The following is a 19,706-nucleotide window of genomic DNA, read 5'->3' as shown; positions in this document are numbered from 1 at the left end:
CAAGGGGTGCCCGTGGAGCAGGAGCTGAGGTCATGAGTCTGCAAAGGGCAGAGGGGATAAGACCTCTCAGTAGGCTGACAGTGACTGTGTCCACCGTCAAGGCAGTAGTAAGGGTGGCAGAGACATGACTCTACCGCAGGCCTCGCCTCTGATCGATATGCTGTCTCTAGGGGAAGGTCTGGACATCAGCTCCCTCGGGACCGGCCAGGATCACGCCCGAGCGCGGTGCTCCCGCATCAACAGTGCGCTAACAGTGATGAGCAGTGACCACCCTGGCTTACCGTTCCCAGCGCACACTGCTTGCCAGAGTCTGAGGACGGACACACAGACCGTCTCTTCCATGGCATCTTTCCCTGCCGTGGAGAAGCACCTAGAACAGACAAAGGATGGCGATATTAAAACTGGAAAGCAGTACTGATCTTCTTTGTAGTTGGTTTTATTTCATCTCCAGACTTCTCCAATGTGGGTTTAAGAAAGTCATGTTATAGCCCAGAGCTGCAGGTCACCAGGACTGGAGGGCAGAGAGCTCCAGGACAGTCATGCAGGCCGAGGAGTCGGGGCTGCACAGAGGGAGGCTGGTGAGCCGCGGCCATGGGCGATGGCTGCACGGTGACCGGTGAACTGTAGTGGGCCAGCAGGCCACTGAGGGTCCATGGGCTTCCTCACACATGCAAACGTGTGCCAGTGAGTCTAGCCCACAGCAGTGTCCTCCTCAGCCTGGGGGACTGCACCCAAACCATCAAAATAGGAAATAAAATAAAAATAAAATAACATTTAGCAATCCACTTCCTTCCATATGGATCTCTTTTCAGATAAAAATTAGAAATGGGATCAGCCAGGACCCAGCTGATCTCACTTCTTGAGGCGATCAGCAAATTCCAAGAGAGGAGAACAAATAGCAATCTTGCAAACATTGGTGGGAAACCAGGAAAAGATGGTCACTTCTCAGGCTCTGCAGTGCCTGGAGGGACCCGGGAAGTTTTGCGGACCCCTTCTCTCTCTGCGGTCATTGCTTGTGGTGTAACTCAAACCACCCGAGGCACAAGGTCCAAGGGGTGCCCGTGGAGCAGCACCGCTCTCTCCCAGGGGCCCCCAACACTGACTAAACGGTCAGGCCACCCGGTGAAGCCACTGCCTGTGCGGGCAGGGGTTTTGGGGGAAACTGGTTGTCCTTCCTCGATCTACTGCTGGCTGACTTTACAAACACCCCTACCTTCTTATGACCTCATTCTCGCCAATGACACTGAATCCGTTGTGTGTTCTGAATAAAGTCTGTTCTGGGCCTGGAACAAATTCATAAAAAACTGGGTCAGACTCCTGAACTGTCTGGCTGAGGTCTAGCAGACAGTGAGAAATCCAACATGGAATGTCAAGCTCACAAATTAACGGTTTGGGTGGAAACAAATACCTTTCCTTTCTGAAACCTATGGCTGTCATCAGCCACTTGTTGCCCCAATAGAAGGGACGTCCTGTTCAGAGAAGGGGAGCCGAGCCTGCGTGGCCTCGTGGGTTATCTGACAACTCGTCATTTTATGATCTTTAGAGAGTCTCCAGGAGCTGCTTAACCTCTGGGACGAACTAGCATATTCACCTCTCTTGAATATTTATTTTGAAGCTCTGTCTAGGCTCTAGAGAACCTAAAACCTCCAAGAAACTACTGCAGGGAGTATTTGAGTGTCTTCCATCATATGCTAAAGGGAGGTCAGAGATCCTGCCTCGTTGTACAAATGGCATCCTGTCACTGAGTGAAAAAGTGGCGTAAGCCCCGATGGGGGATGGAGTTGATGCATGCCCTGTTTAGTCCCCACATCACAGTACGTCTTGAGTATCTGTGGAAGGAAGGGACACAGAGATTCTTTGCCTCATCAGGGCTGACCTCTCAACTGCCCCTTTACACCAACTATATCCACGAGGCCATACGCGTCTCCGGCTTACAATCCTTTATCATTTCAGTCAGGATTTCAATCCCTCCTGCATAGAACAAGGGGGTCTGATCAGGCTTGCAGAGAGTCTCCAGGACATTCTTGACCGTCACTGCCGTGTTCTTTCCCGAATCCAGCAATTCGTGGGCTTCCTTCTCTTGAAGATCTGCTTTCTCCCGGAGATTTACTTGATTGAGGTATTCTAGCAAAACAAGAAGGAAAACAAAAGGAAAGAAACCAAATAAAACTCTAACAATCAACATCACCACGCAAAGAGTTGCGTTTTTGAGGATGGGAGGTTGAGAGCATGAAGCATTAAAATCATTCTTACCTGGTTTCAGGAAGGAAAATTTTAGGAAGGGTGGACAGTCTATACCCAGAATCTTAAACCATCTTGGGGATTCAAGGACAACATTACTGCCTTGTCTAGAAGGTTTCTAAGGGGCAATGGTTGTAGAAAGGAGGAAGGCAAAGGTCTGAGTGGGAGAACAGAGGAAAGAGAAGGGGGTAGCCTGCTAACAGTGAGGGTTTGATGTGGCTTTGAGGCCAAGAGCAGAGAAGGAGTGGAAGGCACCTTAGGGCCAGAGCACAAAGCAAAAGTGGAATTCAAACTAAGGACACCAGCAGGAACATTCTCACCTTTCACTTGGGTCTGCAGCTGGGGGTTTATTTCTAAGATCTTCTGATAACACTCTCTAGACTGGAAAAAAAGAAATGCAACCTTGAAGAGTGGTCAGGGGTAAAGGTGATTATTAAGAAAGACACTGGGTACCACAAGGCTTGGCTTCATTATTTCCTCCCAGCCTCCTCTTGCTCCCAGCGTAGGAGGTAGGCATGGGGAACACAGCATGCGTCTGACATTTTGTTTAGGCTTCTCTGGTTCTGTGGGACAAGAGGTATTATTTCAGAGTTTATTTTTAAAAAGTAGTGTTGTCAGATACAGCCTGTGATGGAAAAATAGCTAGTCCTAAATTCTCATGGATTATGTCTGGTTGGAATAGGATTAATCATAAGGTAATTGCAAAATTTAGATATGATATTTGCACTGAGAGAGAACGGGAGGCTACTTGTCAGATATGCCCACGAGGAAGGAAATAAATGAAGCTAGACACTGTTGACAGAAACTTTTGGGAATAGGAAAAGAGAAGTACCTATTTATTTATTTATTTATTTATTTATTTATTAACGTTTATTTATTTTTGAGACAGAGACAGAGCATGAACGGGGGAGGGGCAGAGAGAGAGGGAGACACAGAATTGGAAGCAGGCTCCAGGCTCTGAGCCGTCAGCCCAGAGCCCGATGCGGGGCTCGAACTCGGGGACCGCGAGATCGTGACCCGGGCCGAAGTCGGACGCTTAACCGACTGAGCCACCCAGGCGCCCCGAGAAGTACCTATTTAAATAAACAGGGCTGCAAAGACAGCCAGGAAGGGGTCCACTCACTGGCCATATAAGGGTCGCAAGAAAACTTGAGTGAGGGGCTCTCAGTGAAGAAATTTCTAGGAAGTTTCTGGAGAAAAGACAGATTGTAATTCGTGGGGCAGGTTACTGGGTTTAGAGCAGTACTGTCCTCAGGGTTATCAAGAACAGCCTAGTCATTGAGAAAAAAGCTAAAAAAAAAAAAATGGTTCTGAGACATCTTGAAAGCTCAAGGCTCATCTAGAAGATTAGGATGAAGAAATGAACTGAAGAAAAAACATCACATTAAAACAGAGAATAGTGTTGCAGGACAGAAGTATACACATCAAACATGGTAACTGCTATAGACTGAGTGTGTCTCTCCAAAATTCATATGTTGAAACTGAACCCCCAATGTGATGCACTTGGAGGTGGGGCCTTTGGGAGGTGATTAGGTTATTGGGGTGGAGCCCTCATGAATGACATTTGTGCCCTTATCAAAAGACCCCAGAGCACTCTCTTAACCCTTCTGGCTGTCTGTCAACTAGGAAGCGGGCCTCACCAGACACCAACTCTACTGGTATCTTGATTTAGACACTCCAGTCTTCAGAACTGTGAGAAATGAATGCTTGTTGTTTAAGCCTCCTGGTCCCTGGTAGTTCCTATATGGCAGCCCAAAAGGACTAGGACAGTGAAGCTGTGTCCAACTTCTTTTTAACCCTAGATCTAGTCTACCAGCAATGGCTCTTGGCTTCACTGTTGGTATATATCCAGATTCCCATCATTTCTCACCACCTCCCTCAACACCAACCTGATACAAGCCATCATTACATCTCACTTGCAAAGTCTGTTGCTTTAGCCTTCTAACTAGTTCTCTGTTCTTTTCTGACTAGGCCAAGATCTATTCTCAATGCAGCAGAGCGATCCTTTAAAGCATGAGTCACATCATTTCACTCCTTCCCTCAAAACCCTCCAATGGCTCCCACCTCACTCACAGTAAAAGCCAAAATCCTTCCAGAAGCCTGGAAGGCATAGGGAATTAGTCCCCTACCATACCCCCCTCACCTGCCTGACCTCATCTCCTATCACTCTTCTCTAGCTATTCTGCTAACTGGACCACTACTCTATTATATATCCACATGGCTTGCTCACTTCACTCCCTCCCTTCCTTCAGAGAGGCCTTCCCTGACCACTCCATATAAAACCAATCTCACCTTCATTGCTTCCTGATTTTGTTTGCCCAATAACACTTATCACCATCCAATATACTACACATCTATTTATTTGGTTCCTGTCTCCCGGCCCCACCTATCCCAAGAATGTAAGTTCCATTTAGTCAAGGAGTTTGTCTTGTTCACTACTATATTCCTATTGTCTAGGACAGTACCAGAGACACAGAAAGCATGTATACATGTTGGCTAAGTGAATTAATTAGCTCAATGAACGAGTGAATAGAATTTGGTGGAGAAGGGAGGATTAACATTTTGTTCTTCCACTTTTTTATTATTTGACCTTACTAGAATAAGCCTGTATTACTTTTAGGATTAAAATCCAACAAAGCAAAGAATTCTTAAAATGTACAATAGAAGTCGATTTCTTTTTTAAAAACATAATATCTTCTAAGTGGAAAGACATCCCGTGTTCATAGATCATAAAACTTCTTATTGTTAAGATAGCAATACTCCCCAAATTGATCTACAGATTCAGTGTAATCTCCATCAAAATTCCATCTGGCTTCTTTGCAGAAATTGATAAGCTGATCCTAAAATTTGTATGGTAATTCAAGGGACCTAGAATAACTAAACAAGCTTGAAAAGGCAGAGCAAAGTTAGAAGACTCAAACTTCCCAATTTCAAATTCTACTAAAGCTATAGGAATTAGGACAATATGGCATAGAGATAAGAACAGACATAGATCAATGAAATAAAATGGAGAGTTCAGAAATAAATCCATTCATTTATGATCAATTGATTTTTTGACAAGGGTGCCAAAATCATTCAGTAGGAGACAGAATAGTCATTTTAACAAACGGGGCTGGGATAACTGGATATCCACATGCAAAAGAATAAAATTAGGTCCCTTCCTCACACCATATCTAAAAATTAGCTCAAAATCAGAGCTAAAGTCATAAAACAGAAGAAAACATGGAAGTAAATCTTGGATTAGGCAATGGTTTCTTATATAAGACATCAAAAGTATAAGCAATCAAAGGAAAAAATAAATAATTTAGACTCCCATCAAAATTAAAAATTTTTTGTGCTACAAAGGACACAATCAAGAAAGTTAAAGGACAACACAAAAAATGAAAGAAAATATCTGAAAAGTCATTTATCTGATAAGGAACTTGAATCCACAATATATAAGGTACTGTTTATTTAATATAAAAATACAAATAACCTAATAAAACATGGGCAAAGGATCTGGAGACATTTCTCCAAAGGAGATATACAAATGGCCAACAAGCACGTGAAAAGAGATGTAACGTCATTAGCTGTCAAGGAAATGCAGATCAAAACAACAACGAGTCATGTTTTACACCCACTGGGATGACTATAATCAAAAAGAGATAATGAGAAGTATTGCGCAGGATATAGAGAAATGGAAACCGTGTCCTGCCGGTGGGCGTGTAAGACGGTGCAGCCACTTTGGAAAACACTTTGGCAGTTCCTCCAAAGGTTAAACATAGAGTTATGTAACTGAGCAGTTCCACTCCTGGATAGAATGTACTCGACAGGACCATACACACATGCCCACACAAAAACTTGTGTGTGGATGTTCATATAATGGTCCTAAGGGAAAATAACCCAAATGTTCATCAACTGATGAATGGATACATAAAATGTAGCCTATTGATACAACGGAATATTATTCAGCACTGAAAGGAACGAAGTCCTGATAGGTGCTACAACATGGGTGAACCTTGAAAACATCATGTTAAGTGAAAGAGGCCAGTCACAAAAGACTATCTCTTGCATAATTCTATTTATATGAAGAGCCTAGGCAAATGTATACAGACAGAAGTAGATTAGTGACTGCCGTGGGTTGAGGTTAGGGTGGGGGGAAGGAGAGTGGTACTAATGGCTAGAGTGCTTTTGGGGAGGTGACAAAAATGTTCTAAAGTTGAGTGTGGTGATGGTTGCACATCTCTGTGAATACATGAAAACCCACTGAATTGTATACCGTCCACAGATGAACTGTCTGGTATGTGAATTATATCTCAATAAAGCTGCTATTCGCAACATATTATATCTTAGTCTGCCTATATATCCGCATGGTTACTTTTGAGTGAAGAGATTACAAGTGAGTTTTCTTTTCATTTGTTGGCTTATATTTTTCTCTCCAGAGATGCTCCTCCTGGGGCTGACGGAACACTGGTAAAAGATACTGCAGAAGGGATTCCCAGAGAAGGTGGGGATGCCACTCAACGTCCTTCCCAACTCAACACATGGTAAGATGTTCCTTGGAAAATACTGTAAAAGGCAGATTAATATCTAATCGGCTTGGAGGAACGTAGTCCTTCTCTGAGACAATCTGGAGCATCGCTCTGGGATCAAACAAGCCACTTCTACTCCTCTAAGAACTTACCACATTGTAGTTCTTCAGGGCCAGATGGGCCTTTCCCATATGGAAATATGCTTTTGTGCATTTTTCATCACACTGCATAAAAGAGAATGACTGATCAGATGTTTGAAGTCATTAGCCACTCCCCTCATCGCCTGGCTAATAGAGTTAAGGCAGTACTTCGGTTCTCAGCACAGCTACCACGGTTGGCAATTAAAACTTTTCTGTGCATTTGTGACCAAACTAATTGGTGCATGCTGCATGTACAAGTAAGCTCTCCATCAAATTAATTAATGATACTTGCCAGTTTTCATTTCCACGTAATGAGACTCAATCAGGAGACAAACCAGAAACCCTTAGTTTAGGAGAGCTCTCAACCTTGCCTAAACATTAGAATCGCCTGGGATGCTAATCAAAATCTGGAAGGCAAGGCTGAAGCCCATACCAATTAAATTATACTCCAAGGTAGGACTCAGGCATCAACAGTTTTTTTAAGCTCTCTAGGTGCTGTAAACATGCAGCCAAGCTTAAGGACCACTGGTTTAACAGAAGAGAGAGACACCAACCCTAGGTCGACAGCTGAGGTTATGGTTACATCTTAGCGGGTCTGGCAATAAATCACACCACACATCCTGGGAACTTCTATTCTTATCACTTAAGATCAGGAGGGATGCCTCCTTCAAAAGGCAGGATCAGGATCGAAACTTACGGGAGACCACGGCATTTGCACAGGGGCCCTACACCTGCCTGCCCCTAATGATTACAACTTCAGAGGGACTGATTGGGCACAAAGACGTCAACTGTAACTTCTAGCGTCCAGTTAATCAAACCCTTTCCCATGCGAGGCATTGTGCCAGGGATGCCCTCCAAGGGTCTAGATTTAAAGAGGTGATGAGTGCCAGCTCAGGAGTCTAAAAAGTCCTGGGTGAATGCCTGGCCCACCTCTCACCAGAAGCGGGGTGTTGGCCAGGCCACCTAACTTCTGTGATGCTCATTCTCCTCACGTGGAAAGTGAAGACAGTGATAGTGTCTCGCTCCCAGGTTGTCACGGGGAGGAAACGCACGTGGCGCTCAGTGCAGCACCAGGTGGTACGGCATCAGCAGCTGTTGCCACAACGGTTGCCACAGCAGCTGCTGTCCATTTCAGGGCAGAAGGGACTTTGAAGAAAAGCTAAGTGGTCATAGAAGAGGTAACACGGTCATATTTGGAGAGGGCTTTACGGCTAATTTTCACGAACATCATTTCCTGACGCGCTGAGTGAATGCCAGTGGTAAGTAATAGTGCATTATTGTTCAGTCCTTACCGTGCGGCTCATAGGACTTGTCTCATATAATCCTTGTAACAACTCTACGAAGTTGATGCAGTTACTATCCCCATTTTACAGATGAGGAAACTAGGGGGTGGAGAGGTTCAAGGTCACATAGATACTAAGTGGATGAGCTGGGATTTAAAATCTGGCCATCTGACTCTGCCCCAAAGGCTTAAAAGGACACCAAATCACCTTGAGAAAAGTGCCCCAGCAGGTGAGGAGAGGGAAGCCCACTCCAAAGAGGCCTGGTCTAACAAAGAGTGTGCGAAGGAGGGATCTGAGGTGGGTCTCAAAGGATGTGGAGAGGTGAAGAGAGAAGGAGGGAGGGAGAATGGGCTGAGCAAGGTCGGGAGGTGGGAGGGGGCAGGGAGCTTCCATCCAGGACAAAGGGCAGGGGCAGGGCAGGGCAGGGAGGGTGTGGCTGGAAGGGGTGAGTGAGCAGCGGGGGCATACAGGATAGTCTAGAGGTGGCGCACAGAACTGACCAGAGGCGGGAAAGGCAGGGGCCGAGTGAGGAGACCAAGACAGTCATGCAGAATGAGGGGCCGCATCTGCCCTGGTGGAGCAGCAGAGAGAGTGCAGACGCCAGAGCTCTGTCACAGACAGATGACAAAGAAGAGGAGGATGTCAAGTAACGAGTTTGGGGTTCAGATGTCTGGAAGGCAGTACACGCCATTAACAGAAGGGGAAGTCGGGGCTGGTAATGAGGAAGGCTGGGGGAAGATGATGAGTTTGTTCCTAGATGCGTCATCTTTCCAGTGATGCGAAGACAATCACGGAGACCTGCGCCCTGCGGTCCTTGGAGGTGGAGATGGGGAACAAGGTCTCCGGGCCGGCTGGACCCAGGAGAGACAAGAGCTTTGAGCGGGAAGCTGCAGAGAGAGGGCAGGGAGCCCAGGAGTGAAGCCTGGAGAATCCACAAAGGAAGAGGTCGAGGGGACAGGAAAGGAATGGTGAGGGGGAAAGAAAGGGCCAGTGCCGCAGCCCATGAAAGCCAAATGTTCACTGTCCCTTGGCTGCAGGGTTACAGCAGGGGGCAAAATAAACCCGGAGCCTCAGAGCCCTGTCCTTGCCACCCTGTGTGTCTCTGTGTGTCACAGAGATGGGGCGTGGTCATGACTCTGCCCGCCCTGGCTGCTAACGGAAGTCCTCTCTGATGGGTCCTTCTCCTCTGATCATGTGTCAACATTCACCAGGATATTTTCAGGTGAGTCCCAGATCCCCTTAAAAGGAGTCCTGTTTTGGGACACGTGGGTGGCTCAGCCAGTTAAGCGTCCGACTTGGGCTCACGTCATGATCTCACGGTCCGTGGGTTCGAGCCCCCATATCGGGCTCTGCTGACAGCTCAGAGCCTGGAACCTGCTTTGGATTCTGTGTCTCCCTCTCTCTCTGCCCCTCTCCTGTTCACACACTCCCTCTCTCTGTCAAAAATAAACATTAAAAAAGATTTTAAAAAAAGGAGTCCAGTTTTCAGAGGATGATGGATTTTATCGTGCAGAAAGTATTCCACCAAGAAAGAAATGACTCTGACTGGAACCAGCTTCACTGCCTCATCTTCCCTGATGAGGAACAGGAGTCTTGAAATATCCTCATGTGAGCTTGTCTCTACCAATTCAAAAGGGTCAAAAATCTTAAATGAGCATGAAAGTTACTAACACCATTAATAATGGGATGGCAATGACATGCGTTATTGAGATACTACTTTTAAAGAGAGAAACTTTTAACTCACCACTTTGACACAGAACTGACACTGTTAGTTTTTAGAGCTCCTCATACATTTCCCCCAGCCCTCCAAGTGTTTACACAGCCTCTTCAACTGGGAGCCTCGCTGGGCATTTCACAAGACTGGCTGCTGAATGTCAGAGTTTTTTAATGTCAGCTTTGCTGGGCCCGCTTTGCTTTGGTTTCACCCTTAATTACATTGTGCTTCATTTAACATTTGGGAACCGGCCAGCATGTTACCCTGAATCAACATGCTGATGGTCCTTTTCAGGACCTCTTTGGTCCTTTTCAGATCAGAACAGATACTCCTGGGAGCCCCACTGGGAGATCTTGCTTCTCCCACGGAAGGGAGCAAGATCCACACCCAGGGACTGGAGGGTTTCTCAGGTCCAGTAGAGAAGCTGTACGGAGTACAGGATTCAGACACTGGCTTACAGTGAGACTAACATCAGCTATGCGGTTCGGCACAGGTTACTTCATTCACCTTCAAGGCTTGGTTTCCTTGCCAGAAAAATAAGGATGACGGTGGTAGTGAACAGAAGAGAAGAGAAGGTTGTGAGGCTCACGGCCAGCACGCCGCAAACGGGGGCTTTAACACTTGATCTGAGCCAAGAGGCCGAGAAGCAATAAACGGGGGCTTTTGCTGTGATTATTGGAATAATTGAGGAAAACATCCTTGCCTCTCTCTTCTCTTATGGAATGGGGGCAGAAAAGAAATTATGGTCACATAAAGTGACAAGACAGGCTGGGGACCTAGGCTGGTCCTAAGCTGTGAAGAACCTGAGGTCGTCAGCTCTGGGCAGCGCTTGTAACCTCAAGACCATAACGGTGCAATGGGACAGGATTTGCCAATACGCTGGATCTTCTAAGGGAAGGGGGAATCATGCACCCCACCTGTCAGTTCCGGAGGAGCCCTCGTACTTTATAAACCATCATTCATCAAGGTGAGTTTCTAACTCACCCCAGTCTCCCTTGCTTACCTTGTCAATAAAAAATAAGGAAGGAGGTGTGGCCAATACGCTGCTGTCAAAACATGCTCTAGTTTTGGGCCACGCTCACTGCCCTGGGGTTCAGTGGGCTGAACGGGAGGAATCTGGGCCAGAAGATAAACCTGGCATGTTCTCCTGGCACTTCAGTTTTACGTGATTGTAAGTTATCGAAGATACTATGGGGATATTAAGACAAAGAGATAAATTTCATGGAGTGCCATGCCAGATTTGCAAGATTTTTATGATAACACATGTATCTAACAAGAAAAGTCCTGCTCTCCGCCTCTAGACCCTGTGGTGGGGCGGGGGGGGGGGGTGCTCATGTTCCTCTGTCAGCAGCCCTTCCGTGAAGACAGAAACACTCGTTTTGGTTCTTCACTTAAAGCCCCTACAACACAGCGACTCAGCTGAACGGGATGAAGACTTATTTAAATATTTAGTCATCTGAAATAATGTCCCTAAGAAGTGATCATGACATTTCTCTTTTAAAAACTCTTGTACTATTTCCACCGACAGTCCTTACCTCTCCTCACCTTAAATGAGCTATTTTGGCAGATTTGGGAGGAAGTATCCTGCACAGAAGTAAGTGATCTGCCTGAGCCCTGACTAGTATCCAGGCTGAACAGCAGGAATTCTACGTGCTGATCATTCCTCTGCAAATATGCCAAATTACTGGAGCTAGAGGAAAAGCACAAACTGATGAGGAAGAACCACACTGCACAAACAAGTTCCCGTGGTTGGTTCTAGAAACAGAAAGAGGCATTACCACTGCCACATGAAGCAGAGCTGCTGATAATACAGCAGAAAAGAATGAGCCCTTGCAAAATAAACCTTGAAAAACCAGCATTAACAGCAGCCTCTCTGGAGTACTTACTACGAGCTGGGTGCTCCATATGCATTACCATGACCCTTACAACAATTCCGTTTATCCCATTTTATAGATGAGGAAACCGAGGCTCTGACTGCAGAGCTCATGGCCCGCCATGAAACTCTGGCCGCTCCCCTCCATTCCCTTCAGGACCGAGATGCCCTGCCTGGCAGGCCAGGCTCCATCATGTGAAAAAGGATCCATCTTCTTACCTTCAGAGCCCACTCACAATCCACTACTGCTTTCTGGAAGTCCCCGAGTTTTATATAAGCCTGTAATGACACAAACAGCTGCTGTTGATACATAATTCTTCAGCAAGCAGGCTTCAGTTGACACAGAAAGAGCAGTCCAACAACAGAAGGGTGATGACAGGGAACCAGTCCCTCCCCATGTCAGCCAGGGCTCCAGCAGAAAACGGAGGGCACACACACATGAGGTGACTTTAACAGAAGGACTACTTACAAGCTGAGGGCAAGGCTCAGGGAAACCAACAGGAACGTTACGGAACCCCAAGTCTAGCAACAATGGACAGCCGTTACCGCTGCTAGGGTGAGGGGGCAGAAGGACGAGCCATGGACAGGTGGGAGAGGACAGCTTTGTGGACGGCACTGCCTGGTGGGAGCTGAGGCCTTTAGTAGGGCTACAGGTGGGAGAATAAATACCCCACTCTCATTTCCTCCTTTCTGATCTCACTGGCTGAACCCATGCAAGCTAGAAAGCTGGGAAGTCAGGGGGCCAGTCCACAGAGGTCAGTCCCCCCAGGGCACAGAAGGCAGGGAGGAAGAGGATCTGGAAAGGCAAAAGAAAGTACGTAGCACACTAAACCCATCTACAAAGTAAGAGCTGACTTCTAGAGTCTACCCTACTGTGGATGCTCCAGAAGGAAACCAAATGGTAGAGCGAATCAATGAGGTAATAATAAGTGTTGGTGAGAATGCAGAAAAATCAGAACCCTCACACACTGCTGGTGGGAATGTAAAGCGGGGTAGCCACTTTGGTAGACAGTCTGGCAGTTAGTTCTTCAAAGGGTTAAACACAGAATTACCATATGATCCAGCCACTCCTGGGTGTATGTATACCCAAAGGGACTGTAAACACAGGCACATAAAAACTTGTGCACAGATGTTCACAGCAGCATTGTTGATAATACCCAAAAAGCAGAAACAACTCAAATGTCCATCAACTGATGAATGGATAACTAAAACGTGGTCCATCCATACAGTGGAATATTATTTGGCAATAAAAAGGAATGAAGCATCAGTACATATTACAACATGGATGAGCTTTGAAAACATGTTACAGGAGAGAAGCCAGACACAAAAGGAAAAAAATGTGCATGACTCTATTTGAATGAAATGTACAGAGGAGGCAGATGTATGGAGACAGAAAGTCGATTCGTGGTTGCCTAGGGCTGTGGGTAGAGGTGCACGGGAGGGCTGGGGCTGGGGGCAGGGGTGCATGGGAGCAGTGAGGGTGCAGGGGAGCACTGGGGTGGGGGTAGGGGTGCATGGGAGCACGGGCTGGGGGCAGGGGTGCATGGGAGTGGTGGGGGTGCAGGGAGCACTGGGGCAGGGGGTAAGGGTGCACGGGAGTGCTGGGGCTGGGTGCATGGGAGCACTGAGGCAGGGGTAGGGTTGCACAGGAGCATGGAGGGCTACTTAAAGGGTATGGGGTTTCTTTTTGCGATCATGACAGTGTTCTACGATTGCTTAAAGTGATGGTTGCACAACTCTGTGAATACACTAAAAACCACTGATTCATATACTTTAAATGGGTGAATTCCATGTTACGCCAATTATATCTCAATAAAGCTGGTACTAAAAAAAGACGACGAAAAATTTGTCCTTCTTTCCTCATAAGCACAGCAAGAAGGAAGGGATCTAGAAAATGGGCTAACATTTAAGAGTCAGACCATCACTACAATCCACCAGTGCCAAATGCCCTGGGAGCCTCTTCTGGGATTCCCTCCTACCCCCTCCCCCCACCCAGACTCAGAATTAGGGACAATCTTGGAAATCAAGAATTGACTCAGAATCCTGGGATCCACTCAATCGAAACTGAATTCAGTTCGCTTATAGTTTCAGAGAACTAGTGACATATAAACTAACAAAGCACTGCTCAACAGCAAGTGTGATGGCTACCATACCTTCTGAATTAATTCTGGACACAATAGATACCCAATAAATTCTTATTAAGTTGAGCTAAACAGACTTTAAGCACTCTTCTCTTGGAAAGCTCCCAGGAAGCAGCAATGATCACTCTGGTGTGAAAAAGGAAAACCAGGCACTTGGAGAATAAGGGGTTTCCCCAGGGTCCCATCAGTCACCCAAGCTAGAGCCCATACATGTATAGTTCTTCCCCTGATCAAAACTCTACTGGGCACCGTGACATTGTTATTGATAACTCTGAGCAGATATTTACATGGTCAAGCCAATTATGGGGCCAGTGTTATAATTCATCCCAAGCAAGGAGGGAGCAGGCAAGAGCTGGCTAATGAAGTTCAGCAGTGCAGCGATTTGCTCCCATAGAAAGGAAGCTGCTGAGCAGTGCTTTCATTAACTCAGGCTCTGGACTAATTGAAGATGATGACTCTTTGAACTGTCTGTTCCACAGAGCACCATCCTTTCCCCCAGGGTTTGGGGTTTCATTTGAAAGTCAGATGATGTGAGGAGGAAACTAGCATCCTTTTAGACAAAGGTAGTCACAAATCCGTGACATTGTTAGTCAGGAGACATACAGACTCTGAAAATGCATACACCAGCTTCAACAATTTCTCTACACAGCCTTTCCTTTTCCTTTTCTTTCTTTCTTTTTTTTTAAGGCTTGGATTCAACACCCTATAAATTCCCTCTTCTCTTTTGCTTTTCCACTTCTTAAAAAGAACTACTTTCCCAAATGGTAATTAAACTCCTGATTGATCTAAATTATGCCAGCAACCTATTGATCACAACATTAGCTCCAGGAGAAACACAGAGCAATGAAAGGGTACGTTTTCTCTCTAGCAAACATCAACACTCAATTCACAGGGTCTTATTAAGTGTTTCTAACACTGCATGCAAACGGGAGGCATTTTAAAAATAGCCAATCGTGATTTGGTGATTCTTTTTTTTTTTCACAGTTCTTATTTTACTTTTTAATTTACATCCAAGTTAGTTAGCACATGGTGCAACAATGATTTCAGGAGTAGATTCCTTAATGTCCCTAACCAATTTAGCCCAACCCCCGCCCACAGCCCCTCCAGTAACCCTCTGCTTGTTCTCCATAGTTAAGAGTCTCTTATGTTTTGGCCCCTTCCCTGTTTTTATATTATTTTTGCTTCCCTTCCTTTAGGTTCACCTGTTCTGTGTCTAAAAGTCCTCATATGAGTGAAGTCATATGATATTTGTCTTTCTCTGGCCAATTTCGCTTAGCATAATACCCTCTGGTTCCATCCACGTAGTTGCAAATGGCAAGATTTCATTCTTTTTGATTGCTGAGTAATACTCCACTGTATATGACATCTTTTTTATCCATTCATCCATTGATGGACATTTGGGCTCTTTCCATACTTTGTCTATGTTGATAGTGCTGCTATAAACATTGGGGTGCACATGCCCCTTCAAAACAGCATACCTTATCCCTTGGATAAATATCTAGTAGTGCAATTGCTGGGTCATAGGGTAGTTCTATTTTCAATTTTTTGAGGAACCTCCATACTGTTTTTGAGAGTGGCTGCACCAGTTTGCATTCCCACCAGCAGTGCCAAAGAAATCCTTTTTCTCTGCATCCTCGCCAACATCTGTTGTTGCCTTGAATTGTTAATGTTAGCCATTTTGACAGGTGTAAGGTGGTATCTCAGTGTGGTTTTGATTTGTATTTCCCTGATGATGAGTGACGTTGAGCATGTTTTCATGTGTCACTTGGCCATCTGGATGGCTTCCTTGGAGAAGTGCCTATTCATGTCTTTTGCCCATTTCTTCACTGGATTATCTGTTTTTTTGGTGTTGAGTTTGATAAGTTCTTTATAGATTTTGGATACCAACCCTTTATCTGATATGTTGTTTGCAAATATCTTCTCCTATTCCATCAGTGGCCTTCTAGTTTTGCTGATTGTTTCCTTCACTGTACAGAAGCTTTTTATTTTGATGAGATCCCAATAGTTCATTTTTGCTTTTGTTTCCCTTGCCTCTGGAGACATGTTGAGGAAGAAGTTGCTGTGGCCAAGGTCAAAGAGGTTGTTGCATGCTTTCTCCTCGAGGATTTTGATGGCTTCCTGTCTTACATTCAGGTCTTTCATCCATTTTGAGTTTATTTTTGTGTATGGTGTAAGAAAGTGGTCCGAGTTCATTTTTCTGCATGTCGCTGTCCCGTTTTCCCAGCACCACGTGCTGAAGAGACTATCTTTATTCCATTGGATATTCTTTCCTGCTTTGTCAAAGATTAGTTGGCCATACGTTTATGGGTCCATTTCTGGTTCTCTATTCTGTTCTATTGATCTGAGTGTCTGTTTTTGTGCCAGTACCATACTATCTTGATGATTACAGCTTTGTAATATAGCTTGAAGTCTGGGATTGTGAGGCCTCTTGCTTTGGTTTTCTTTTTCAAGATTGCTTTGGCTATTTGAGGTCTTTTCTGATTCCATACAAAATTTAGGATTGTTTGTTCTAGCACTGTGAAGAATGCTGGTGTTATTTTGATAGGGTTTGCATTGAATATGTAGATTGTTTTGGATAGTATTGACATTTTAACAATATTTGTTCTTCCTATCCAGGAACTTGGAATATTTTTCCTTTTTTTTTTTTTTTTTTTGCCTTCCTCAATTTCTTTCATAAGCTTTTCATAGTTTTCAGTGTGTAGATTTTTCACCTCTTTGGTTAGATTTATTCCTAGGTATTTTATGGGTTTTGGTGCAATTGTAAGTGGGATCTATTCCTTGATTTCTCTTTCTGTTGTTTCATTGTTGGTGTATAGGAATGCAACTGATTTCTGTGCATTGATTTTATATCCTGCCACTTTGCTGAATTCATGGATCAGTTCTAGCAGTTTTTTGGTGGAATCTTTTAGGTTTTCCATATAGAGTATCATGTCATCTGCGAAGAGTGAAAATTTGACCTCCTCCTGGCTGATTTGGATGCCTTTTATTTCCTTGTGTTGTCTGATTGCTGAGGCTAAGACTTCCAATACTATGTTGAATAACACTGGTGAGAGTGGACATCCCTATCTTGTTCCTGACCTTAGGGGGAAAGCTCAGTTTTTCCCCATTGAGGATGATATTAGTGTTGGGTCTTTCATATACAGCTTTTATGATCTTGAGGTATGATCCTTCTATCCCTACTTTCTTGTGGGTTTTTATCAAGACAGGATGTTGTATTTTGTCAAATGCATTCTCTGCATCTATTGAGAGAATCATGTGGTTCTTGTCCTTTCTTTTATTGATGTGATGAATCCCATTGATTGTTTTGTGGTATTGAACCAGCCCTGCATCCCAGGTATAAATCTCACTTGGTCGTGGTGAATAATTTTTTTAATGTACTGTTGGATTCAGTTGGCTAATATCTTGTTGAGGATTTTTGCATCTATGTTAATCAGGGAAAGTAGTCTATAGTTCTCCTGTTTAGTGGGGTCTTTGGTTTTGGAATCAAGGTAATGCTGGCTTCATTCAAAGAGTTTGGAAGTTTTCCTTCCATTTCTAATTTTTTGGAACAGCTTCAAGAGAATAGATGTTAACTCTTCCTTAAGTGTTTAGTAGAATTCCCCTGGAAAGCCGTCTGGCCCTGGACTCTTGTTTTTGGGGAGATTTTTTTTTTATTACTAATTCAATTTCTTTTTTTTAATTTTTTTTTAATTTTTTTTTTCAACGTTTATTTATTTTTGGGACAGAGAGAGACAGAGCATGAACGGGCGAGGGGCAGAGAGAGAGGGAGACACAGAACCGGAAACAGGCTCCAGGCTCTGAGCCATCAGCCCAGAGCCCGACGCGGGGCTCGAACTCATGGACCGCAAGATTGTGACCTGGCTGAAGTCAGACGCTTAACTGACTGCGCAACCCAGGCGCCCCTAATTCAATTTCTTTACTGGTTATGGATCTGTTCAAATTTTCTATTTCTTCCTGTTTCAGTTTTGGTAGTGTATATGTTTCTAGGAATTCGTCCCTTTCTTCCAGATTGCTCATTTTATTGACATATAATTGCTCAAAATATTCTCTTATTGTTTTTATTTCTGCTGTGTTGGTTGTGATCTCTCCTCTTTCATTTTTGATTTTATTTGGCTCCTTTCCTTTTTCTTTTTGGTCAAACTGGCTAGTGGTTTATCAATTTTGTTAATTCTTTCAAAGAAACAGCTTCTGGTTTCATTGATCTGATCTACTGTTTTTTTGTTTGTTTGTTTGTTTTGTTGTTGTTGTTGTTTTTGATAGCATTAATTTCTGCCCTGATCTTTATTATTTCCTGTCTTCTGGTGGTTTTGTGTTTTAGTTGCTGTTCTTTTTCCAGCTCTTTAAGATATAAGGTAAGGTTGTGTATGTGAGATCTTTCTTTCTTCTTTAGGAAGGCCTGGAATGCTATATACTTTTCTCTTATAAGCGCCTTTGCTTCATCCCACAGGTTTTGGGCTGTGGTGTTATCATTTTCATTGCCTTCCATGTACTCTTAAATTTCCTCTTTAATTTCTTGGTTAGCCCATTCATTCTTTAGTAGGATGCTCTTTAGTCTCCAAGTATTTGTTATCTTTCCAATTTTTTCTTGTGGTTAATTCGAGTTTCATAGCATTGTGGTCTGAAAATATGAACGGTATGATGTCGATCTTTTAGTACTTGTTGAGGGCTGATTTGTGTCCCAGTATGTGGTCTATTCTGGAGACCATTCCATGTGCACTGGAGAAGAATGTATATTCTGTTGCTTTAGGATGAAAGGTTCTGAATACATGTGTTAAGTCCATCTGGTCCGGTGTGTCATTCAAAGCCATTGTTTCCTTGTTGATTTTCCGATTAGATGATCTGTGCATTGTTGTAAGTGGGGTGTTGAAGTCCCCTAATCTTATGGTATTATTATCAATGAGTTTATGTTTGTGATTAATTGATTTTTATATTTGGGTGCTTTCACATTTGGAGCATAAATGCTTACAATTGTTAAGTCTTCTTGGAGGATAGACCCCTTAATTATGATATAATGCTCTTTTTCATCTCTTGTTAAAGAGTGTAACAAGTCTTTAAAGTTTAGATTGTCAGATTTAAGTATGGCTACTCCCGCTTTCTTTTGTCAACCATTAGTATGATAGATGGTTCTCCATCCCCTTACTATTATGTGAAGGTGTCTTTATGTCTAAAGTGGGTCTCTTGTAAACAACATATTAGATGGATCTTGTTTTCTTATCCATTCTGTTACCTTATATCTTTTGATTGGAACATTTAGTCCACTGATGTTTAGAGTGAGGACTGAAAGATATGAGTTTATTGCCATTATGTTGCTTGTAGAGTTGGAGTTTCTGGTGGTGTTCTCTGGTCCTTTCTAGTGTTTCTTGCTTTTGATATTTATTTATTCATCTTTTCTCCCCTCAGAGAGTCCCCCTTAAAATTTCTTGCAGGGCTGGTTTAGTGGTCACGAACTCCTTTAATTTTTGTTCCTCTGGGAAACATTTAATCTCTCCGTCTATTTTGAATCACAGCCTTGCTGGATAATGAATTCATGCTGCACATTTTTCTAATTCAGCACATTGAATATATCCTGCCACTCCTTTCTGGCCTGCCAAGTTTCTGTGCATAGGTCTGCCATCAACCTGATCTGTCTTCCCTTGTAGGTTAAGGACTCTTCTTCTCTTGCTGCTTTCATGATTCTTTCCTTGCCTGAGTATTTTGGTAATTTGACTATGATATGCCTTGTTGATGGTAGTGTTTGTTGAATCTTATGGGAGTCCTCTGTGCTTCCTGGAGTCTGATGTCTGTGTCTTTCCCCGGTTAGGAA

General features: G+C 44.1%; 1 protein-coding gene and 1 long non-coding RNA gene across 11 annotated transcripts in view; one reads left to right on the top strand and one right to left on the bottom strand.

The window, feature by feature from the left end:
* LOC123380331 overlaps nucleotides 1-8,504 on the top strand; it is a 43,165-nt gene extending 34,661 nt beyond the window's left edge. For 2 of the 3 annotated variants that reach the window (XR_006585931.1, XR_006585929.1), the window contains one exon: nucleotides 171-414. This is a non-coding gene — a long non-coding RNA (uncharacterized LOC123380331). Of the gene's footprint in view, nucleotides 1-170; nucleotides 415-6,662; nucleotides 6,768-8,027 lie in introns of those variants that run through there. The other variant, XR_006585930.1, reaches the window with a different exon arrangement.
* Nucleotides 1-19,706, bottom strand: part of TTC12 (tetratricopeptide repeat domain 12) — a 53,672-nt gene that overhangs the window by 16,725 nt on the left and 17,241 nt on the right. For all 8 annotated transcript variants that reach the window (XM_023239099.2, XM_023239104.2, XM_023239105.2 and 5 more), the window contains 6 exons: nucleotides 11,982-12,041; nucleotides 6,905-6,976; nucleotides 2,562-2,622; nucleotides 1,936-2,124; nucleotides 1,214-1,283; nucleotides 282-370 (listed from right to left, as the gene is read on the bottom strand). In XM_023239099.2, coding sequence (XP_023094867.1) covers nucleotides 282-370; nucleotides 1,214-1,283; nucleotides 1,936-2,124; nucleotides 2,562-2,622; nucleotides 6,905-6,976; nucleotides 11,982-12,041 — 541 coding nt within the window. The remainder of the gene's footprint in view (nucleotides 1-281; nucleotides 371-1,213; nucleotides 1,284-1,935; nucleotides 2,125-2,561; nucleotides 2,623-6,904; nucleotides 6,977-11,981; nucleotides 12,042-19,706) is intronic.

The sequence above is a fragment of the Felis catus genome, chromosome D1 (assembly GCF_018350175.1).
Source record: "Felis catus isolate Fca126 chromosome D1, F.catus_Fca126_mat1.0, whole genome shotgun sequence".
In the NCBI taxonomy this organism is placed as follows: domain Eukaryota; kingdom Metazoa; phylum Chordata; class Mammalia; order Carnivora; family Felidae; genus Felis; species Felis catus.
The sequence above is the reverse complement of the archived record's forward strand: the minus strand, read 5'-3'. Positions and strand labels throughout refer to the sequence as shown.